Below are 24,767 nucleotides of genomic sequence, written 5' to 3' on the forward strand. Positions count from 1 at the left end.
ATAAGTATCGATATTGTGTTAGTTAAGCACAATGACGATGGAACAAATTTACAAAGGTTCGACTAAAGGCCAAATGCCATCCTTTGCTAGTTAGCTATTTCTTGGCGATCCCTAAATCGCTCAGCATTACCTTCGAACGGAAACTCAATTATCGATACTACGAAATGTCGATAGCTACAGCTCATTACTAGATACCGTAGATATAGTACTCATCCTTATTCATAAATTCTGTCCTTCAATTATTTCAGTTTCATTCATGTTTGACGTTATAACACATGGCCAATGCCCATATGCTTTTTAATTTTCTTTATGAATTTTTGTTATCAGGAGCGGACAAACAATTAAGTCTTTATTGTTTATTTAGTAAAGTCAGTTAAATTCTAATAATACTACGTAAAATGATGTTTTAGACTTGGGTGAGTGATAACCTTTGTGTGGCCCCGGTATTTCAACTTGTTGTTGCATTAGCCTATTGCTTAATCCTATGTAATAGTGTTATCTTGCCTTCCAGAGAGAGCCTTCACACTTCAGTGCCTCAAAAATTAGAACTGCATCAACATTCAACTTAGATGACAATTATGACCGTTTACAGTTCAATTCTCCGGTTTTACAAAAGCCCAGGCGGCACTTCGGCAAGGACCAAGGAAACTCTTCTTCAGCTTCAGAAGATTTCCAACGATGTAGAAGATTTAGCGACTGAATTATGTTACCACGTGGAAGTCATCAAGCCATCCCTAACTCCGCTTCAACTGAAAACGCTTAGATGGATTTTACAGGACTCCTTATCACCTGCAAGTCTCTCCCAAACTGAACACCTCAAGCCTACAAACACTGAAATCTTAATCGAGGTAGGCCCTAGATTTAATTTTTCTTCAGCCAATTCTACGAATGCAGTATCGATCTGCAACAACCTAGGAGTGTCCCAAGTAGTTCGTCTTGAAATATCTAGAAGGTACTTACTAAAGTTAAGAGCAACAGCCAAGATATCTCAAGAATTGGAAACTAGACTAGCTAATTCACTTTACGATCGTATGACTGAATGCCGTTACACTGCAAGCAACATTCCCAAATATAGCTTCAATGAGAAGTTAGAGAAACAAGAGAACATCAAGGAAGTAGATGTATTGCATAAGGGTGTAGATGCTTTAGTGGAAATTGACAGGGAGTTGGGATTGGCATTTGATGAGGCCGATTTAGCTTATTACACAAATCTTTTTAAAAATGTGCTTAAGAGAAATCCAACAAATATTGAATGCTTCGATCTGGCACAGTCAAACAGTGAACACAGTCGCCATTGGTTTTTTAAAGGGAAGTTGGTCATTGACGGCGAAGAGCATGAAGAATCTTTAATTGATATGATAATAGCTACGCAGCAGAGCTCCAACCCCAACAATGTAATTAAATTTAGTGACAATAGCAGGTGAGTGGTCTTCAGGAAATTTTTGTTTCAGTTAATGTATTTTAAATAAACATAAGGGCATTTTTATAGCATTTTCTGTAAGGAAAATTAGTGTAAAAATAACATTCTTACCAAATAGTTGTGTGCCAATCAATTAAATTGTATTCTCAATTTAACTTCTGTAAAGCTTCCATACTCCAAACAATGCAGTAGGGTGTCAAATGATAGGGTAGTTCTCTGGCCAAATTCAAGAGAGAACCACATGAAGGAGAGGTTTCTATTTCAATAAAATTATTTGAGTGTTGGTGGCTGGGGCTACCAATTCAAAAATAATATATATGCACGTGTAAAATATCAGTAATTACAAGGTATCCCAAAATGACCCGTATGAAACTCTCTGACTGATTGCTTAGGTTGAGTATAATAGATTTAAAGCAACTTTATCATAGTCACCAATTTCTTTTGTAAAGACTGTATTTGAGCCATAGTGCCCAAGTAGAGTTCAGCACCAAGTCTAAAATCTAAATATAAAGAACATACAGGGGGTGTAATTTAAAATTTCAAAGTTAGAGTCATTTCTGGATAAACCAGGAGACGCAGCAAGTTAATGTTTGTATGATAATGTAGCTTTTTATTGTCAAGTTGCCCTTAAAATTTTATTTTGAAGAAGAATAAGTAATAAAGTTATATGGGCAAGCCAATTGGACACCCAATATACTGATACCTAAGCAATCTGTACAATGTTGTTTGTAAATGAGAAATTTCAAATAACTGAAAAACATAAATTTACCATTATCTGTAGTTCTGTAATAGTTGCTTAACCAACACCAAATGTTTCAGTAATGTATGTTTCAATGTATATATGTACGTGTTTTGTAATAATATGATTGTTTTCTCCCAAAAATTGTGGAAGAAAGTAAAGTATTGCACATTGATAGTTCGGCATTAAATTGTTTGGTTGCTAAGACAGGAGGATTATTATTATTTAATAGCCATGATAAGACACAAATATTTTAGATTTGTTAATAAATTTTTCTGACGCGTTGTACCATAAAATATATTTCAGTGTGGGGTTTTTAACCAAAGGGCACAAGAAATGGATAGAGGCGTGCACTTTTTTAACACAATTCAACACTTTCCTTATTGTATTCAAAATCCGCCGACCAATCGGCATCGACCTTATTTTTAATATTTAAATGAGTAAATATCTAATACCGGTCTATCTTTAAAGCGCTATTCGGGGCTACATTCACCGAAGCCTCAGGCCTGCCGCTGCGGGTTCCGTAAGCGAACTACGTCAAGTACCTTCAGAGTCTCATCTCATTTTCACCGCAGAAACTCATAATTTTCCCACTGGAGTAGCCCCTTTCAGTGGTGCTACTACTGGAACCGGAGGTCGAATCAGAGATGTACAAAGTGTTGGTAGGGGAGGTTATTGCATTGCGGGAACTGCAGGATATTCCGTTGGTAAGTTTTCTAATTGAAAGAATAGATTTAGTAGTTTGATTTACCATTCAAAATGGCTAAATCTATTCATTTCTCTAATCTTTGTAGGAAATCTCCATATACCCGACTATAAATTTGCCTGGGAGGATGAGAGTTTTCAGTATCCCTCAAATTTTGCTCCACCCTTAGAAGTACTGATCGAGGCTAGCAATGGAGCATCTGATTATGGAAACAAGTTTGGGGAGCCCCTGATAAGTGGGTTTGTCAGATCTTTTGGTCTGGCAGATGGCGGTGAAAGAAGGTGCCTTTTTTTAATTATGCATAACTAGTCGTAGAAAAAGTAAACATCACGAAAAGTAATTAGTTGCACTTTAATAGTCTCAGTCAGCTTTGTTAAATTGAGGTAAATTATGCTATCGATTTGGCTTGGATCCTAGCTTCATGGCAATGAGTGATCAATATATTTTAAGAGAATGGATTAAACCGATAATGTTCAGTGGAGGTGTTGGAAGCATGGAAGCTGACATGATTGATAAACTGCCTGCCCAAGCTGGACATCAAATTATAAAAATCGGAGGGCCTGTGTACCGAATAGGCGTGGGAGGGGGTGCGGCAAGTTCAGTGGAAGTACAAGGCGACAACAAAGTAGAACTAGATTTTAATGCCGTTCAAAGAGGTTCGTTATTCACATCCTACTTTAGTCACTAGTGAAATGTTCCGTATTGCCATTTCAGGCGACGCTGAAATGGAGAATAAGCTAAACAGAGTAGTTCGAGCTTGCCTAGAATTGGGAAAAAAGAACCCCATTGTGAGCATTCACGACCAAGGGGCTGGAGGCAACGGTAATGTGTTAAAAGAACTGGTCGATCCTCAAGGAGGCGTTATTTATGCCAATAGATTCGAACTAGGAGATCCTACTATTAATTTATTGGAATTGTGGGGAGCAGAGTATCAAGAGAACAACGCGTTGTTATGCAAAAAGGAAGATTTGCCTGTGCTCCAAACTATTTGTAAGAGAGAACGGTACTGGTAGCCCTTAAAATTTCGTTAAATTTGGTTTTAAATATATTATTTCGTTTGCAGGTGCCCAATCAATGTTGTTGGTGAGGTCACCGGAAACGGATCAGTGGAACTGGCTGCAGATGAAACAAAAACTCAAGTGCCATTCAATCTAAAACTGGAGCATGTATTAGGGAAAATGCCTCGAAAAGTTTTCAAACTGGAGCGGAAGCCGCCAGTATTACAAAAACTCCAATTGCCTCCGGCTACGTCAATATTTCACTGCCTTGAGAAGGTGTTGAGATTACCGTCGGTAGCCAGCAAAAGATACCTGACAAATAAGGTTGACAGGTATGCTAAATGTTGAGTGTATTAGGCAACTTCGTGGTTCGCGTTGTTCGTTCGTTGAACGATTTTGAATTTCCCGAAATCGTATTTAGATGAAAATTGGAGGCCGTTCAGAATCGGCCAATGAAAGTCCAAATATATTGGCTAAATATAGTATTTTCAAAGTGGCTTCATTTACGGAAATACCGAAAGTCGACGCATTTCTCAAGCGTATGGTAAACTCTAAAATATCAGAGGAAACAGGTGCTTATTTTTATAAGTAAGTGAAGGATAGTAAACTTAATTTATTTGAAGTAGTCTGACGAGCCTCTTATCATCCAAAAGTAACCTGAAGATAATTGACAATACGTGTCGTAGCATGCAGGAAGTAATATGTCAATATTCTTAAGTGCAATAATTTAAATGAACCAACTTGTCATCCACTTATAATGTAACCTTAATTCAGATGTGTCACGGGATTAATAGCTCAGCAACAGTGTGTGGGGCCTTTACACACTCCTTTAGCAGATGTAGCGGTCACTGCATTATCTCATTTTGGTTACGTACGTCATCTTATTAGATTTAGATTTTTTTTTTTTACTCAAATACCTCTCTTAATTTAGGAGGGAATAGCAACTTCTATAGGGGAGCAGCCAATCAAAGGTCTCGTAGATGTCGCAGCTGGAGCTCGCATGTCTGTAGTTGAGGCTCTTAGGTAACAGATATATGTCAAGTGAGAAAATCATTGTTAATATTTTTTCACCAAATAGCAATTTAGTATTCGCGGGGATAACCGATCTGAAAGACGTAAAGTGCAGCGGCAACTGGATGTGGGCAGCAAAGTTACCAGGAGAAGGTGCTGCGTTATACGACGCATGTAAAGCCATGTGTAGCTTAATGTCGGAATTAGGTATGAATGGCGATGTTGTACGAGGTTTCTCCGGAAAGTTGATATAAAAGTGAAACAAAAAATTTATTTTACATTTAATCAGGTAATTCAATTTTGTCCCCTTTAAAATAATCTCCCTGAGACACAATACACTTGCTCCATCTTCGTTTCCAGTGTTGGAAAGCTTTTTGGAAGTCCTCTCTTTTGAGGTTTTTTAGCTCCCCTGTCATATCAGCTTTGATGTTCTCTACATCATCCAAATGCCACCCACGAAGCATCATCTTGCATTTACGAAATAGAAAAATTCACACGGTGCCAAATTCGGTGAATAAGGAGAGTGTTTCGTCGAGGTGATAGAATTTGAAGTCAACAACTCGCGCACAATTAGGGAAGTGTGTGCAGGGGCATTGGAGAATCCACCGCCTTCCTTGGGCCAAATTCGATCGAATCCGAGCCGCGCAAGCTTTGAGGCGTCTGAGGACATCAATGTAAAAGTTTCCATTGGCAGTCTGGCCTAGAGGGATGAATTCTCGGTGGATGGTTCCCTGATAATCGAAAAAAACCATCAACATTGTTTTGCCATTCGACTTCGATTTAGTTGACTTTTTCGTTCTTGGCTCCCCAGCTGGTTTCCATTCCTTTATTTGTGATGCGAGTTCTATATGAAATTGTTAAAACCAAGACTCATCTCCGGTAATTACATTATTGAGAAATCACCACCCTTTTCAGCTTCTCATCCAAGCTTGACAGTGTTGTGTCTCAGGGAGATTATTTTGGAGGGGACAAAATTGAATTACCTGATTTTTTTTTGTTTCCCTTTTATATGAACTTTCAAGAGAAACCTCGGAAATTACCAAATAGACATATTGGGAAACAATAATATTTGGAAAAGAAAAAGCAAAAATTCGTTCATTAAATTTTTTTTATTTCTACTATTTTATTAAATGTATTACATAAAAGTCAACAGTATGATGGGCATCTTCGTAACAGTAAGAAACACGAAGTTTATTAAATAGGGAAAAAGTTATGTCTCTTAGAATCTAATAAAACGCAGTAATACATAGCGCTTGTATACATATGATTTTTCATTAATCTAATTATGTTGTAATTATACAAATAATAATCTAACATATTGCATATTAGTCATATATTAAAAGTTTTCATTGCTAACTAGTTGTCTCCAATCGCTCTGTGTGAAACAAATTATTTGTATTGCGTATGATTAAACATATGTTTATAAAGTGGATTATCTGATCCATTTATTTTACATTTAACTAAAATGAAAGAAACTAGAATGATTTCGCTTCTCTGCATATTTCGGATTTTCCGAACTGTATTTTCCATATTGAAGCAGTAAAGATAACCAAATTCGTTAAAGGGATTGCCATTGATGGAGGTAAAGATTCCCTCAGCATGGCAGCCAGAGTGGGCAAGGACACTGTGAAAGCTCCAGGAACTTTAGTTGTATCTGCGTATGCTCCCTGTCCCGATATCCGTAAGGTAAAGGTTTATCTATTCAATAAAGTGTACTTTAGCTTAGACATTGTTATAAAAGTATGAGATATGATTATTCTAAATCGAGGAGATTGCGAATATTTTCAAATTTCATCCAAGTTCGTTTCCAATACGGATCTAATTTTTTTAAACCTGAATCTTCACCAAAATATACGAATATTAATAATTCGAATGGAAAACCCAAGAACATTACGGGGGGACGATTACCAGGTTATATTGAAGGACTTGCTTCATTCTAAAATTTTTGTGGTAGATTTTAAAGTGTCATCATCTCATTTGGGGAGTTCATCCAGTAACAGGGCTGACAAGACTTGCATCGACAAGTCAAATCAATTCGGCCCAAATATCATCCTTATATGCATCTTGAAAAGAATGGAAGCAATAATCATTTTCCACTGAAGAGAGAAGATAGGGACCGTAAATAGGACAACCATAAATATTTGGAGATTGCTCTCACAGGTACCTTTAAGTGGGGACTTTCATAATGTAGTGAAAAGTACGGATATCCTAAAAGAAGTTATGAAACAAGACAAAGAGTCCATAGACAGAGTTCAGTTTGCTGCATTCAAAATAGCGTTAGGTTGTATAAAATCCTCCATCAAGCTGAGGCAGTAAAAATGGAATTGTAATAGAATAGAATACGCAATATTGCCCTAATTTAACGGTCCTAATAATTCTTCAAATAAGACGTAACAAATCAATATTTTGTTTGTAGGTGGTTACCCCAGATTTTAAAGCTCCGTCAATGGGCAAACAAGGTGTTGTGCTTTTCGTCGATTTGTCCCACGACGCGAACCGTTTGGGTGGGTCAGCTCTGGCTCAATGTTTCAAACAGCTGGGCAGTGATACACCAGATATACACTCGGCTAGGGACTTGAAAAACGCCTTTGCAGCCACTCAAGAACTGATCAAAGACGGGGCAGTGTTGGCCGGACATGATATAAGCGATGGCGGTTTGATTGGTAAGCGAATTCTCATAATTTATTTTGTTTGAAATTTGTAGAATTGTTGATTTTGTCGAGTACCATCAACTTACCTACATACAGAATAGTGCTAGTTTGATATTTGAATTGGTCGTTTCAAGGTCTTTCCGACAACATCGCATTTGCCACATCTCTAGCAACTACTTAGTTCAATTTTTCGTATTTTCAATGCTACTTTAATATTTATAAGAATTTTAAAGATACTTCAATTGTAAGTTACCATGGTTACTTTATTTTTTTTGCTTTTTTGTACTTAATGTTGCTAACATACGACCTTGATGAAGATGCTATTCAGAATCGAAACTTCTAAGAATATCTCATTTCTCTCTTTCCAATTTCTCTCTTTTTCTCATTTCTCTCTTTTTCCCATTTCTCTCATTTTCTCATTTCTCTCTTTTTTCCATTCTCTCTTTTTCCCACTTCTCTCTTTTTCTCATTTCTCTCTTTTTCTCATTTCTCTTTTTTTCCCATTTCTCTCTTTTTCCCATTTCAAAACGAATCATACCCAAAGAACCAATCCTTATAAGATAATAAATTTCTAGAGACGCCACAACGTTTCAATCTAGCAAAACATTAATTTTGTTTTAGTAACGTTACTGGAGATGTGTTTCGCTGGTCTTAGTGGAATGGACGTAAACGTGAAACACAGGCAAGGCAGAGCGATTCCAATTTTGTTTTCCGAGGAAGTGGGTTGGATCATAGAGGTGCTTGAAAAGGACGTTGGACACTGCATGTCCGTCTTTCAGGTAAGATCGTTATTTGCTGTACTTGCAACTTTTCAGTTATACAGGGTGGCGTTTTAAAATGTTGCAATGCGATGTCTTAAAAACGATTTAAGATATTCTTATTAAATTTGGTTTTCACATAACTTGTTCTTTCGAGTGATGCTACAAAATATCTACCCATTTAAAACAGGAGGTAACGTCATACATTACACAAATTATACATGACCATCATTGTGACCTTTACGTTTTTAGAGTATAATTTTTAAGTTTATGTAATTATTGTAATCTTCGATGTAGGGTTTCCATGTGCCAGTATATCAAATTGGAAAAAGCGTCGGCTACGGCATTCAATCCAAAGTTACCATTTCTGTAAATAACGCCGTATTGGAAAGTACCGTTCATCCACTGATGCGTATGTGGGAGGAGACCAGTTATAAGCTTGAACTTCACCAAACTATCAAGGAATGTGCCGATTCTGAGTTTATGTCCTTGACTACAAGAACTGGACCGAAGTACAAACTCACTTTCGATCCCGACTTTGAAAGCGTATTGAAAGAGGAAAAGGTACCTGTGGCTGTTATCCGAGAAGAAGGTAAAAATAGTAAGGATAGTCTGTTCTTTGATTCTTACCATCGCACAGACCAGTGAAAAAAGTGCATAACAAGATGGTGCAATAAGTTCTTTGTTGGAGAGAATAAAAATAAAACGAAAAAATACAGGGGTGTAAAAGCATAAAAGAATTAGAAGCACGAAATACGTAGAGTGGCATAAAACAAATATTAATGCCATGGAGGGTAATGCAAGTAACGTCATATGTATACTTGCGTAAATCTAGTCGATATCCGACCAATGAAACGTTTCTCTTTTTGCCTCAGAAGTTTGAATTACTCCTCACAGTTATAAAATGGAGTAGGTATAAAACTTCTGGATATACCTACTTCCAATTATTTTATAAGGTACTGACATAAAAAAGATTAGGGATGTTATAAACGCATATTGATGTGCTTTTTATTAATGACAATGGACTTCTTCTGCTGTAATTTTACCTTAAATTTGCAATTCTATGGAAGTCGTAGAAAGTTATTTAATTAATATTTATTGTAAAAAGGTTTTATAGTATCTATAAATGTTGGATAGTTCAAAGACAGACAGTCAAATAATAACCCACCATATTGTCAAAAAAGAAAATCTGAAGTATAGAATGTTTAATTATTCAGGAATTAACAGTGATAGAGAAATGGCTGCCGCCCTTGTTCGTGTAGGTTTCAAGGTGTGGGACATCACAATGCAAGACTTGCTAACCGGAGCTGCAAATTTAGATCGGTTTAGGGGTGTGATATTCCCTGGAGGTTTTAGCTATGCTGGTAAATGATCTTTTACGCCTGTGTAATTATTGTTAAAGAAAACTGGCGTATTTTAGATGTTCTGGGGTCCGCTAAAGGTTGGGCTGCAAGTATCTTGTTTCATGATAAAGTCAAAGATCAATTTACTCGTTTTTTCAACCGACCTGATACGTTTAGTTTGGGCATTTGCAACGGTTGCCAATTAATGGCTTTAATCGGCTGGGTGGGCACACCTCTGGACAACGAGTTCACAGTGCCTGATATAACCTTAGAACACAACAAATCCGAAAGATTCGAGTGCCGTTGGAGTACAATTCGAATCGAGGCTTCAAAATCTATTATGCTTCGAGGAATGGAGGACTCCGTATTCGGAGTTTGGGTAAGGACTTTTTTTTGTTCCTTGGGGAATGTTTGAAGGGAATTTTGCATTGCAGGTGGCTCATGGGGAGGGACGATTTACTTTCAAAGACAATCAAGTGTATAAGAAATTAGTAAAGGATGGTCTCGTAGCGTTACGTTATGTGGATGATACGAGCCAACCTACGGAGGTATACCCTATGAACCCTAACGGCAGTATTGAAGGGCTCGCTGGTAAGAGTTTGAATAAAAATTAATATTTAAAAAAATCTCTAGGTGTTCCAAACTCTTTTCACACCCTGTATGTTTATTCATTGATGTTACGTATTTATTTTCCCACTTTCAGGCATATGCTCGGAAAATGGCCGTCATTTAGCGTTGATGCCGCATCCAGAAAGGTGCGCGCAACCGTTCCAGTGGCCCTACATGCCGAGGGGTTGGATCCATCATCAAAGGAGTCCGTGGGAGAAGATGTTCAAAAATGCTTTCGATTGGTGCTCACAAAATAAGTTCAATGTGGTTTATTACTAATTCTGTCGAGTCAATAGCGATTTATGAGAAAGTGATATTGTGCCTTAATGACATATAGTTGTTATATTCTTGTTGATCATTCCGTTTCTTTGTTATTTTTCTGAACACGATTTACACTTATTATTATAAAGAAATAAATATACATAGTTTTGTTAAATATTGTTTTATTATTCTTTAAATGATCCCTCTTTGAGAAAAACTACGATGTCTTTGTGTTATTAGATGTCTAAGAGACGATAAATCAGGGAAGGTGTTTAGGAACGACTTATTCAAGATTTGTCGTCAGTCTTTAAAGAAACTCTTTTCTTTTTAGTTGCAAAAGGCAACATGTCAAAAATATATTTTCATGGTTCTATCGCTTTGAAAATAATAAAAAAATATTTATAGCTGTAATTTTTTTTACCGGGTGAGCCAAACCGAAGGTACGTAATGCATTTTAAGTCACTGTTGCCGATAGAGATTTGAATTTTGGAGCATCAGTGTGACATAACGGAATTAGGATTTTGTGGATATCAATTTTGTAATAGGTCGGTAGTTTGAGCTATACGTCGAGATACAAAAGAAACGTGTATAAAAGTTATAAATTACACATATACTGCGTGACATAGAAAAAAGAACACCCCGTAGGAAAAAGTTTTATTTAAATAACTTTGGTGCGATTCTTAAGGCCGCAAATCGAAATATTTCGACTCGAAGCATTTTCAGTCCCTTACGATATTCACCTGATGTCTCTACTATAAATTGAGATAAATAAGTATTACGAAAGTCCTTACCACTCACTTACTTTTTTTGTAGATGAGGTTCGCAGGAAGGTACTACTCCGTTGAAATGATTAAAATACCATTATTGCGCATGTTGAGTAACTCTGAAATATTTTCTCGTCTTGTTTCTAGCACGTTAATAATGACACGTATACCGCTTGATTTGTGCTTAATTTAGGAAAGTTTATTGTTCTTAAACAATTTAAGAATAATAAAACGCACATTACATTTTAAAAAGGTGCATTAGAATGCTGTCGTGTCTGGGCCCAATCTTCTGTTACGCGAACAGCACAAATTCTGAACAAGCGCAGATTTCTTTCGTCTCAGAACTCTCAGTTTACCTAGCTAGACTTAGATAATACCTGAAGAAAATCGCAAAATTCCTTCTCAGAAAATGCTTAAGCACTATAATGGTGTGTAAATTGGGCTACGCCGAGTCATTTTTGCTGACACAGTGACTTCTTCCCTAAAAATTTAATTCCACATGATCGTAACTCTTATCGCTGAAAGAAAAGTTGCACTTACCTTGATACAATTCTGTGATCAAGACATGTAAAATCATGAACATTTTGTCGTAAAAAAGTCCTAAAAGCGTATTTACCTTCTTCAAGTTTGTACTTACTTGAACTCAACGTATGTTAAAATTTATATTTCTTTGTATTGAGGTAGAAACTGTGTAAACATTTAGATACGAGGAACTTAAAAACCTGTTTCAAAGAAGAATACATTATTGATAATAAAGGCTTTATTTTTAGTATACAGAGTGTCCCAGAAATGTATTGACGAACTTTAAGGGATGCTAGGGGGACACCAATGCAAAGTTTTTCTCTTTAATAAACTTATGCCCGTAACAGCGCCGTTAGGGCTGTGGGGCAAATAAAATGTTTTGAGTTGTATTAAATAACGAAATTAACTCTTGACTTAGTTGAACACTACTGTCTTTTGTTAAACATTTTTTGTTTCAGCTACGTTTGTTGCTGAAGAACACAAACGTTTCTTTGTTCCAATTCGACGTTCCGAAGGTGCCAAGATTTTCCCTCTCTACTCTCTGCCCCTTGGCCGACATTTCAGAACCGACAAGGCTTTGTATAAAAATAAATGTGTATACAGTGTGTTTCGTTTGGAGGGCGTTTCAAGCCACACGAGCGATTATCGCCGAAACCAAATTTAAAATAGAGAAAAGTTTGAAACGGGACGTCCAACGCGCATAAGCAAATATTTCGAGATCGACTTTGTTCTCTTAAGTGGAACGCCCATGTTTTTTTTTGTAAATTTGTAAAGAGCTTAGAAAATTACGTATTTTTTAATGGCAAAATGTTTCCCCAAAACTTATCGTTTGCCGAATATCAGCAAAAATTGAAGTGGTACATTTGAAATAACACACGACTTTAATTACGAAAAAAACTTTACTGATGGAAAATAAACATTCGCAGATTCCAAAAATTAACTCTGAATCGTAGTTAAAAATTATTTTAACGTTTATCAATCGGACAAAGAAAGTCATGTTTTCACTAGAATGTCCTGGTAAAATTGTTTTTTTTTGGGAAGGGGGGGGGGGGGGGGGGGGTAGGCTATCAAATGTATTTATAAATTTCTAAAAAGCTGTTAAGACGTTGCTAATTATTTTTTTCTGAGCTAAAATTGTTAATTTAAAAGAGAAATATGAAGAACTTTCCTAAAGTAAATAAAATTGAAATTCTGTTAGTTACTGGACACAGTGGTCAATACAATTAATATAATGACCTTATCACATTTGTGAGCAAAGGTTCTCTGAAAAAAAAGCTCGCAGCCTTATGAATTTTTCAACAAATAATAACGACATTTCTACAAAGTTCGGCATTTGGTAGTACTGATAAACGTTTAATAATTTTTACTATGATTTTGAGTTGAGTTTTTTTTAATTTTTAGTCGTGTCTTACTTTAAATGCGCCGTTTAAATTCTTGTTACAATCCGAAAAAAGGGAAATTTTAGAAAAAACCTTTTCCGGATAAGATACTTAATTTTTTAAGTTTTTGCAAATTAACGAAAAAACTTGGCGTTCCACCCAAAAAAAATTAAGTTCGCCTTGAAACCTTCAAATAACCCAGAGGAGAAAATTTGCTTATGTCCATCGCACATCTCCTTTCGTAACGAGCAATGTTTGTTTGAAGCTTTTGTTGACTTTAAATTTGGTTTCGAAGACAATGGCTTGTCTCGCTTTAAATGGAAAACACTCTGTTGATCCGTATATGACCCCACTTATCTCTCACTGAAAACGTTCTATCGCTCTAGCGAGCACCCTGTGTGATACAGCGACTTGTTACCGTCAGGATAGGGACAAAAATTTACTTGAGGGGAGTAAAGTCAATCCCGAACAGCCTGTAGGGGGTTAACAACGATCCAAATTTTTGTCACCAAACCAAGTGCGAATCGGTGGCCAGTCACAAATATTTGGCTTTGGACATTTTTTTCCTCACCTTTCCGATATGTGCAAAAGAGTGTGCGAAAAAAAAACGAAACTTATTTTTTTACCTAATCCCCTCCTCCTCCTCCTCCTCCTCCTCCTCATCCTCCTCCTCCTCCCCCTCCTCTTCCTCCTCATCATCATCTACATCCACATCCACATCCACATCCACATCCTCATCCTCATCCTCATCCTCATCCTCATCCTCATCCTCATCCTCATCCTCATCCCTCCTTCTCCTCCTCCTCCTCCTCCTCCTCCTCCTCCTTCTCCCCCTCCCCGCCGACCCCTTAAATTTCCACTCGTCCAACCTCTTGTTTTATGCCCAGAATTTAATTGTTGCAACCCGGCTCATAGTCATAATAAGTCTGACCTTGGCTGAAAAGCAGTTCATTATTCAACTTAAATACGTACTGTGTGTTTATGATTTTAATAAAAGGTAAAGACAAGACCACAATGCAAATAATAAATATGATTATTCAGATTGTTGTTGATTTGCATTGATGTTTTTGCCTGGATTTCTGCGTATTGAATTTTATGGTAATTTGCCGTTCATGTTCAGATTGGGTTTCCGAATACGTAGACGCGTCGATAAATTTACCACATAAAATTCGGAACATGTTTTTATCGCCGTTTGATTTAATGAATATAATTCGTTATTGCATAATTGGTAAGAGGATTGTTGTATGCTCGTCGAAACCGGAGGGAATTTATTGTATTAGGTTGATAATGCGGTTGTTCTATGCAAAGACAAACACATGTAAATCCTGGTACGATACTTGACTTGCGGAATAATTTTTTTTGAGAAATTGATCGATGTCCCGTGTCGGTTCCGTCGTTGCCGTGAAAAATCCCCAATCGACGAATTGGCCCGAGGTTTGGAACCACGTGAGGAGCGGCATTCGTCTGTGCCCTTTTGGATTTATCCTTGGAACCAGATAAAAGATGACGAGAAGTGTGGGACATGAAGAGTAATTCATAAATTCGACTGTGACCCGAATATTTCAAAAACTAAGGAGATGGCTTAACAAATATGGTTTTCCGTTAACACTCGATCGGCGAAACGAGCACTTGTTGCCCTAATTGGCTCACCGCGGGTCTCTTCTCGTTTAATTGAATTTTCCTCGTAAAAAGGTCTCGAAAGTGCGTTTCTCCAAGTATCACCACCAATAGGGAGGAATCTCCACAGTGTTATACAGGGTGAACTACTTCTACCCCACTGCAGTGGGCGGCTGGGTAATTTTAGAACTTTAGTTATCATCAAATTCAATGAATTCGCGCAATGGTGTTGGCCAATCTTTTATGTATTAATTTTAAACCTGTTTTTTTTTAAATAGGAAATCCACAGTATGTCCCCAGATGGGGTTGCCAAGAGAAAAGCGTCTTATTTTTCGTATATACAGGGTGTGAATTGAGTACGTGCAGATGTTTCAAGGAGCGAATCTCCGACCGATTCGAATACGAAAAGTTCCTATCAACGTATGGTGGCAACGGCCCCGTTTAAGAGATACAGAGTGTTTAAGGTTTAATTTTAATTTGATTTTCTGTGAATTCTTTTGGACACGGATGAGTCAATCGGACGAAACTCAATAGATATCCTCCAAGAGTACTTTTTTTGAATCAAACTGAATGCACAATAATGCCCTTAACACGAACGTGCCCTACAATGTGGGGCGAAAAAGTTGGGGCCACTTTAAACGTGGTGAAACCCTCTATGTGGCGCCCTCTATCAGTAATCAAAAAACTAAGATAACGTTTGGGTTTTGCATCATAAAAAAGCATTAAGTTATCTGATAATATGTCTGTGTCCAAAAATATTCACACAAAACCAAATTTAAACACTCTGTATCTCTTAAACGGAGCCGGTGCGACCATACGTTAATAGAAACTTTTTGTATTGGAATCGGTCAGAGATTCACTCCTTGAAATGTCTGCGCGTGCCTAATTAACACCCTGTATATGACTAGTCTTTATTCCCAAAGCAACGGGCTATCGACCATTCGGTCTTTCTGCCCCTGTTATACAATTATGCCATTTTACTAACACATTTCACTAGAACGAGGACACGTGCGAGGAACGCGTTTTATTTTTCATCTTACGAAAAAAAAAACAAACGTGTTTTTCATGAAAAATTTCATTTGTCCCAATTAATTTCCCTTTTTGTCACAGGAAAACGTCGAAAAATAAACTCATGGGCAAAAATATGGGACAACAAAAATATCACTCAATTTCAATCTTATATAACTTTTTAGTTTTATACCGACTTAGATTTTTCTTGACAAGTTGTAATCGTGCTCATTTTAATCATCGCTAGTGATTTTTCAAATTCAGCAAAGGTTCCCAGCTGTCTGCCGTGAGTACAGCCTCCTAGCATGTCTCACACATACATGTTCAATTTGGTTTAGGTCAGGGCTATGAGGAGGTCAATTTAACCATTGTGTTTCCATTTCATCTAGGTAATCACTGACAACTAATGATTCTTAATTAAAACGTTATTTTTATTACTGTTTATTTGCTTGATACTTTATGATCTTTTTTCGGTATAATCGCGACTTTTTATGAGAAAAATTGCAATCCTTTTCCGAATGGATGAATTGTTGTGAATAGAAAAGGAGTATTAAGGAAAAATAAAGCTTTACGATTGCCTGCAAAGATATTTCATAGCGCCTTCAGACCCTTCCACAGGGTGTGCAGAAACCTAGATCAGAGAGCACCTCTAAGTTTCACCCAGTATTATGACAGGTTAATTGCAACTTTTGGTTAAATTACCATTCAGTCATGACTAAAACGAAAATGCCTCTAATTCGCCAAGAAAATTGTCAAAATCTACTACTAATAGGGGTTGAAATTGAAGGATTGAAAAGAAAATAACGACTTCCTCCCCTTCGAATAAAAAATCGACTGGTCCGAGCTGAACACCGAAAATGGAGGTGCAAAGTTTTGTTAGGCCGCCCTGTATCACGCGTACACCCGCCGTTTCCGAAACGGCTGCATTCCTGACGTCAGAAGGTTAGGGGAAAGTTGCTTATGAGGGGGCCTGGTGGGGAAACTCGTGAAATATTATTATTTTCCGAGTGATTTCCCAAATATTTGAAAAGACGGGAGGTGTGTTGCCAAAGTTCTCAATTTTCACAATTTCGTGAGCCATTGGTAAATGAGGAAAGGCCATGTGGTCCTGTAAGCTGGGAAAACCGAAGCAGTTGCCGTTAACGCACACGTTGGTTTAAATTTAGTTCCTGATTTCGTATTGAACGGACTTTTACTATCACCAATTAACAATACAGGAGATAACAAAAGTTACACAGACACTCGGATCAAGGAAAAATATTGTTTTTGACATATCACTGTATTAAAAGCAATGATAGGAAAACCTCAGACTTTTTCTTTAAAGCGTTTAAAGCCGATATGACAATGATTGTCATTTTTCTGGACAACCGTTCACTTTAGAGTGTTTTACTGAGAGTAACTTTTTTATGCAGAATTGACAGTTCTTTAACATTCTCGAACTCTTTTACCGATAAATCTAAATTTAAAAAAGTTTCGGATGAAAATATGTAACGATACACGTATAACTAGCGCCCTCTATTATTTAAAAAATTTTAATTACGCCCACCAAATTTATCGGATTTCGAAACGAAGATACACCAATTTTCACTCCAATAGTCCCAGTAGTTTTGAAATAAACAAAAAAAAAAAGAAAAAAAAAAAGTAGAATTTTAATACCCTGTGTCTCAGAAATGACAGGTTTTAAGACGACTTTTTATTAAGTAAACTGTATTTATTTTTCGATAACCTGTTACCTCAGTCGATTTGTCACCACAATTCTGAAACACCCTGTATATCCACGCCGTCGGGCCAAACCATCATACAGTTATTATGCGGGCGATGATGTTACACTCATCGCGGACGATGATGATACACTCAAAAGGTGCAGAAGGAAAAAATGAATTAAAAAGCCATTAGAAAGTCATTTACAGTCTGTTGAAGATTGTGTTAAAGACCCTCTTTCATCCTTTACAAATTGCCATTTCAAATCACTGTTGATGAGACCCATAAGAAATAATCAATCAAGCAATGTCACCAGCCGTAGATTTAATAGTAATCTGCAAAAAAACCCGTTTAAATCTTATCTAACACTAACATACATGTACCGGTTGTCCAAGAAGTGTTACAGATGTGGAAACATGTTTGAAAAGGAGGCGCATAACGATACGTGAATTAATGAATTGATTTTGTGACTAGAAGCCATTCAACTGGTGTGAATTACTAACGTACCTTAAGGCTAAATCTTTAGCATCCCGGTGGGTAACAGCGGGAGCATATTAGTTTATCCAAGTAAACAACTGGAAAAACCAACGACCGGCAGTCCGACCTCCATTTTCAAGTTAGAGGGGAACTCATACTCCCAGCGAATTCAGTCGTAGTTCAATTTGGCTCTAAGACGACTCATTCACTCTGAAGGCCTCATCTAAATTTCAGACATACGGTATAATAAATGGTTACGATGATCCGTCGCGCATTTTAATTAAACACATTTGTTTATCTTATTTTTCCGGTCGAAAGAACCACGATGGACAGGTTCCACTTTTAAACCATTAACTTATTTTTTCAAATTCATTACCAAGGTCCTCCTATATTACCCGACTTGGTATCTGCGGAGCTTCAGTTGAGTCTCGCGAGTCGTACGCAGCTAATCCGAAGAAGGTGAGTTCAAGACCGTTGTTTGCTCGTTTAGTCAAGTGTACATTTCATTCTCAGATCGACAAAGATGCAATTCGTAGTCTCGCTAACAGTTGCCGTAGCAGCTCTCTGCTACGTTTGGGCGGAAAACCCTACAGATTTCACTAAGGCAAATTCAGTCTTCGATTTTACCGTCCAAGATATAGAGGGAAATGACGTTTCCTTGGACAAGTACAAAGGACACGTTTTGATCATCGTTAACGTGGCTTCAAACTGTGGTTTAACTGAAAAGAACTATGAGCAGTTGAACGCCTTGTATGAGAAATACGAGAATAAGGGTCTTAGAATATTAGGTGAGTTCGTGCCGGGTTCCTCATATTAAATTATGCACTTTAAAAGACGAATAAGAACTTTCTAATCAAATTAAGCATGTTTTGGGCAAATGTATAGCTAATTCCATGGGATTTGTCATAAATTTAGGTGATTATTCGATTTTTAAAAATCGTGTCTTCCAAACATTCCCCCGACAACTTCAATGCAATTTTGAATTCAAAGATGAAAATTTCGCATTACCTGGCAAAGAAAATCTTTAGCGCGATTTTATTCAACGAACGAAAAATTCATTGATTTTTTAAACGATTAAATTAATTAGTAAAATTAGCGGTTCTGCAACAATTATTTTCAACATTTTCATCCCTGCTTGATCCTCATTGGTGCGAAAATTCTCGCGAGCTGTTTGCCAGAAGGCTCCATGGTCCAACTTGTTTACTTTACCGGGAGATGTAAAATTTTGAAATTTTGAATTTTGAAATTTTGAAATTTTGAATTTTGAAATTTTGAATTTTGAAATTTTGAAATTTTGAATTTTTAAAAATTCGAATAGTTGTTTAAACGAGTAACAAATCCCATAGACTTAGCTATAGATTAGTCCAATAAGATAATTTTTCACTTTAATTACGAAGTTTTTAACAAATTTTAAAGTTTATAGTCTAACATGGAGGACTCTATGTTAGGCCCGAAGTTGAGCTTGTTGCGGTAATTATTGCTTGCAGCTTTCCCATGCAACCAGTTCATGCAGCAAGAGCCTGGCACCAATGAAGAAATTGCGGAATTCGCCAAAAATCACAGCGTCGCATTTGATATGTTCTCTAAAATAGAAGTTAACGGTGATAACGCTCATCCCCTCTACAAATTCTTGAAGTACAAGCAGCCCGGAACCACCCCGAACAACAGCTCGATTGAGTGGAATTTTGCCAAGTTTATTGTGGATAAAGAAGGACAGGTTAGTGAAAAATTGATGAAAAATCAGAAACGATTTGAAAACAATATTGTTAAAATCAAAATTGTTAAAAATAATCGTTTATAAATTCCCACTCAAAGCTCGAACTTCTAGACAAATTTTTACAGCTTTTCTACAAACTCAAAGCTCAACGTAACTGAAATAACTATTTTTCAGGTTGTCGAAAGGCACGTGCCAAAGAAGGACCCTCTGGACCTGATTCCATCCGTGGAGAAATACCTCTAACTTGCTCTTTTTGTATAATAACATGTTTTCAATGTTCAAATGAAAATGTTGTGTAAATGTAAGTGATGTAGTGACACTGTTAGATATTACATTAAATAAATTCCCCTGTTAAAAGTTAGTAGTCAAATATGTCAATATTCTCTGAGTCCATTCGTCAAATTGGGATATTTCTGGTTCAAAATAAAATTGAGCGTAGTCATGGAGTGTTTTTCTCTCACACGTGGTTCACACTAGGCTTGACAGATGGGGAATTCAGGCGTCCGCACCAGTCCACTCTCAGTGCAACATATTTTTTCCCATGTGAAAGAACCACATGCGAAAGGAAATGAATTTTTGAGGTTTTCCACATTGACTCCTCTCGACGACTTTGGATCGACGTTCTCCAGGGAATTTGAACGTTTTGCCCCCAACGTATTTCTAACACATCTTTCAGGTTGTGATCTTTTTTCCTGTCAATTGTTGATCCACATTGTCAATTGGAATTATCGAACACATCTTGAATCGTGGAGATAGGGGAGAGTTGGGTACATTGGACCGTTTGCTAAATTGGACCCTGTACTATCCCCTAAATTGCAGTTTTTATTTTTACGGGCTTCCAGCACCGCTCAATTAGGAACAGCACGATGGTAAAGTATTTTACTTTTCCCCCTAAACCGGCGCGATCGTGTAATGCAATTTTTACCGCTTTGCGATAAAAGGCGTAATAACGTCAGTGGTAAACTTTCAACGCTTACATTCATAACTTATATCCATTATGCATCTGCAATTTGCTGCAGCGATAGAAATATCGATTTTTACAAATTACATTGGTGTATTTTCTTATTTTGATATTGTGCAGCTAGCCACAGATGGACGGGTGAAATTGACCTGTCCAGTTTGATGGTTGCAAATGATTTTCTGTAGAGACGATGGCGAATAGGTGTCATAAGGGGAGACCTGAAGGCTTCCAAAGCGCAACACATGATTATAAAAATGAAGATGTCGGCCTGAGTGAGTAAGCAACATTGCACTAAGTTCATAAATCTATCATGAAAAAAATTTGGATGAGGGAGGTGCAAGTGAAAGTGTGAAGATAACTAAAGGAAGGCTGACTGTTTTCAAAGAAGAGTTTGGAAATATCGCAGTTGGACACATGCTGAAGCTAGAAGAACATATATTCACCTTAACAGTTACAGACGTTCGCTGGTTAGCTCATCGAATTGCAGGGGAGAAATCTAGTTCTAACAATTTTAATCATATAAAAGGAGTGGCAGGCCAAGCTTGCTTTCATAAAGCAACTCGAGATAGAATTAGCCCCCGGAAAAATACACCTGAAGAAAATACAGGCAAGCAGAATGAGGAAATGACACCTGCAAACAAGCTTAGGAAAATGGTGAAGGAAAACTCGAGTGAGGAATTAGACTATGAAGAAGAAATCTTAGGTCCAGGTGAATCAGACATGTCAGAGGAGCAAGAGAGTGAACGTGCCAAAGGCAAATTTAATCGTTTTGGCGAAAAGTGGATTGGTTACCGTGGGAACGTTGCCGTGATTGGAACCATGAAACCTGCACCAACAATCCCGATGTATCCGATAATTGTATTTTTTATTTTTTTAAAAATTTTATTGCTTGTATTTGCTACCTCTAATAGTTAACAATCTACCACTGTCTTCCAAGATATTTCTTAAGACATACATTTATTTTTTACTTTTTTGCCCTCCTTGTATCAAAATCTAATTCAGCCACCCCGCAGTCCAACTAGTACCATAGGTCGGCTAATTTTGACCAAAGTTTTCATCTCGAATCTCCCACGGCCGCACCCGGCTTCGATGGCTTCTGGCTGCACATGGAGGCCGGGTGTCTCGAGGAGGTTCCCACCTCCTCGCAAAGAAGGAGTAAAACTCTCGAAGCTTTTGTTCGTATACTACTTAAGCAATTATTTATTTTGTATATTCGCTTTAAATTATAAATAGTTACCTATTGCATGGTTAACAAAATTAATGGTTTATAACTAATGTTTGGTACTATCTCGGAGCCATCATTTTTATAATAACAGTGCACACTTCAGTGTTCAACTTTACTGCTCAAATAAACCGATAACGCACAATCAGTCTCATTGCATGCAAAATTGAATTAAATTAGTTACAAAAGTGTTAATGATAAGAGTGTAGCAACAACAGTGATCAATGACACCCCAAATGCTACCGACGAATTGCACAGGTCAGTGCGACACTCCAAGCATGAGAAATCAGAAATGGCGGTATTGTTAACAATCAGGGTAGCATTTATCGAGGCGCAGGTAGCATTGCTTTTTGTATAACAACCACGTGAAGTCACTGTATCATTCCCTGTAAAATTGAAATATCGTTAATCACTGGTCCGAAGACGAATCTAAAAGTTTGAGAACTGCTGGGTGTCCGTGCGACAGCCCCTAAGACTCTTATGAGTTTATTTATGATTCCACAAAGAAAACAATTATGGGGACGAGGGCAATGAAGGTAAATTTTAAAATTAGCGACACCAATACAGGGTGCCCCGAAACTGCGGGGCGTCATTTCTTCAAATCACACCGTGCGCATTTCTTCCGCGTCGTAATAGGTTTTTCGGTTAACAATGTCGATTTTCCTAAGAGATTGCGTTACTGACTCATTTGTTGATATAAACTGGCGATATTGATAACGTCTTCAGGGGTAAACATGCCGCATTCAAAGCCGGTTCGCTATTAATTGCCACTATGCGATAAAGACGGTTTTCACGGCTTGGGATGCGGCGACTTTCGTGCCGGGAAAAGACATTTTGCGGGGAAGTTTAACAACCATCTTTCATTTGAAAAAAAAAAAAAAACAGCTGCCGAAAGTTGTCGATGGTTACTTGTGGCGTATGGTGAACGCGCTCTATCGCAAAAAAGTAGTGAACGACGTTCTAACCGTTTTGAAAGTGACCATTTCGATGTAAAAGACGAGGAACGACCAGGACAGCCTGAGAAATTTGAAGACGCCGACTTGCAAGAATCGCTGTGCGAGGATCTCACTGGAACGTTGGAACAATGGGCAGAAATCTTGAATGCCGCCCAACCCGCCCTTTTCGAACGTCTACATGCATTGGAAAAGTTCGGAAGGAAGGAAGATGGGTGCCATGTGAATGTATATTGAAAGGCGAAAAGCCATTTGTGAAGTTTTGCTTGCCGGACAGGAACGAAAGGGTTTTTTACGTCGAGTTGTCACAGGTGGTGAAAAGCGGATTTATTTTTGACGATCCATAACTGAAAAAATCGTGGGTGGATCCAGGCCGACCATCAACATCACAACCAGTACTCTATAACCATGGAGAGAAGGTCTCACTGTGTATTTAGTGGGATACGAAGGGGAGTCGTGTTTTACGAATTGCTGAAGCGGTTACTAGCGATAGATACCGAAAACAAGTGATACAATAAAACCGAGGAAAAAAGTCCAGAGTGTGCCCAAAGACGTGATAGAGTCACTTTTCAACAGGATAACGCTCGGCCTCATGTCGAAAAGTCGGCAAAAAAATATTTGGGAAACGTTAAGTGGGACGTCCTACCCCCAGCCGCCGTACTCGCCGGATTTAGCCCCTTCGGATAATTATTTATTCCGATCAATGCAACACGGCAGCGCTACCATTCTCCCGAAGAAACAGAAATTTGGCTGTTTGACGGAAACGTGGGGAAAAGTCATTATTAACGACGGCCAATATTTTGTTAATACAATTGAATTTTTTTATAAAAATAAACGTTTAAATTCTGCAAAAAAAAACGACATTATTAACCGAAACACCCATTACAATCCTCCCTGGAGGCTGTGTCAGTTCCCAGATTTTTTCCGCCCTGGGCTGCAGTGACTCGTAGCTATGACGTATTGAAGAAATTTTTGGAAATTTTCCCGATCCCGTTTCAAAAAATGTCATTTTACGACGCGTTTTTGGGAAGCCCTGTAGGGTCGTGTGCAAAATTGTTTTGCATTGTCCCGATATACGTCCCCATAATTGATTTTTTTCCGAAATCCGAAACTCTTGGGAGTCCGAGGGGATGTCAAGTGAGACACCCTGTATTTAATTTCAACAAAAAAAAAATATATGTTTTAAGATATTAAGCGTTGGCTTACGGATTTTGTACACGGCTTTGTAGCAAGAATTAACGCTTCCATCACAAGATATGGTGGGGACGTTTGAGCCTAATGGGTCGCTACAGCCAGAATTGTTGGGATACGAAGAACAGCTGTAGCATGTAATATTCTTTGCAGAGACGCCTGTAAACGAGCAAAACGTATTTGTTGTGTAAGGAAAGTCGATCTTACTGGAAATCAATCAGTTATTGTCAAATTTAACGTTAACGGAGGAAATCACTTACCATTGGTGAGAAGAGTAAAGTAGAGTGTCAAAATGCAAACGGGTGCGGAAACGAAAATTCTCGATACCATGTTTACTCCCATATGCTGCAAATAACTAGGTCTTTGAGACTTGTTTGAAGTGAAACTCCTTCCTGTACCTTTATTTATAGTTGATTAGCTTCAGTGATAAAGATTAGTAATGGAGGCTTAATTTGAAATTACATAGATATTGTACAATGGAATTCTCATATGGTGGATTAATCCATTAATTTCTTCCGCTTATCGAACTGAAATCATCGACGATGAAGTACGACAAAGCAAGATAGTAAATGACTTCTCGGCTTCGCCAAACCGTTATAGCATTTATTCATGGTTGTTTGACTTTCAACACCTCAATGATAAGTACTCAAATGATTAATCGGTTGAGATATATCAAACATTAACTGATGCCAGTTCTTAGAAAAAGAACGATAAGAAATGAGATCTCTGATAGAAATCCTACATAAGACAATCGGAAGG

The 24,767-nt window shown here is 37.6% G+C and overlaps 3 protein-coding genes and 1 long non-coding RNA gene across 5 annotated transcripts; 2 read left to right on the plus strand and 2 right to left on the minus strand.

The window, feature by feature from the left end:
• Window positions 1-240: 240 nt before the first annotated feature.
• Pfas (phosphoribosylformylglycinamidine synthase) lies at window positions 241-10,671 on the plus strand. Its single transcript, XM_066296598.1, has 18 exons — window positions 241-416; window positions 512-1,420; window positions 2,631-2,866; window positions 2,954-3,146; window positions 3,316-3,521; window positions 3,580-3,868; window positions 3,929-4,195; window positions 4,638-4,734; window positions 4,795-4,886; window positions 4,942-5,081; window positions 6,439-6,560; window positions 7,291-7,537; window positions 8,147-8,304; window positions 8,581-8,875; window positions 9,501-9,647; window positions 9,704-10,005; window positions 10,061-10,217; window positions 10,330-10,671. Exons 2-18 carry the CDS (start codon window positions 570-572, stop codon window positions 10,512-10,514), a joined length of 3,984 nt encoding a protein of 1,327 aa, XP_066152695.1. The 5' UTR covers window positions 241-416; window positions 512-569; the 3' UTR covers window positions 10,515-10,671.
• LOC136347001 (uncharacterized) lies at window positions 6,482-11,950 on the minus strand. 2 transcript variants are annotated; one of them, XR_010733411.1, is made up of 3 exons: window positions 11,801-11,950; window positions 11,299-11,741; window positions 6,482-6,572 (listed from the first exon to the last, which is right to left on the minus strand). It is a non-coding gene; the product is annotated as an uncharacterized lncRNA (long non-coding RNA). The 2 variants fall into 2 exon arrangements; XR_010733412.1 differs by lacking the exon at window positions 6,482-6,572 and adding an exon at window positions 11,088-11,248.
• Window positions 11,951-18,264: 6,314 nt separating this feature from the next.
• On the plus strand, window positions 18,265-20,123 carry LOC136346923 (uncharacterized). Its single transcript, XM_066296478.1, has 4 exons — window positions 18,265-18,423; window positions 18,478-18,752; window positions 19,452-19,681; window positions 19,856-20,123. Exons 2-4 carry the CDS (start codon window positions 18,488-18,490, stop codon window positions 19,922-19,924), a joined length of 564 nt encoding a protein of 187 aa, XP_066152575.1. The 5' UTR covers window positions 18,265-18,423; window positions 18,478-18,487; the 3' UTR covers window positions 19,925-20,123.
• Window positions 20,124-21,813: 1,690 nt separating this feature from the next.
• Window positions 21,814-24,576, minus strand: LOC136346935 (uncharacterized). Its single transcript, XM_066296496.1, has 3 exons — window positions 24,269-24,576; window positions 24,024-24,167; window positions 21,814-22,250 (listed from the first exon to the last, which is right to left on the minus strand). Exons 1-3 carry the CDS (start codon window positions 24,348-24,350, stop codon window positions 22,045-22,047), a joined length of 432 nt encoding a protein of 143 aa, XP_066152593.1. The 5' UTR covers window positions 24,351-24,576; the 3' UTR covers window positions 21,814-22,044.
• Between the last annotated feature and the right edge of the window lie 191 nt (window positions 24,577-24,767).

Source organism: Euwallacea fornicatus, chromosome 25 (genome assembly GCF_040115645.1).
Source record: "Euwallacea fornicatus isolate EFF26 chromosome 25, ASM4011564v1, whole genome shotgun sequence".
Lineage (NCBI taxonomy): Eukaryota > Metazoa > Arthropoda > Insecta > Coleoptera > Curculionidae > Euwallacea > Euwallacea fornicatus.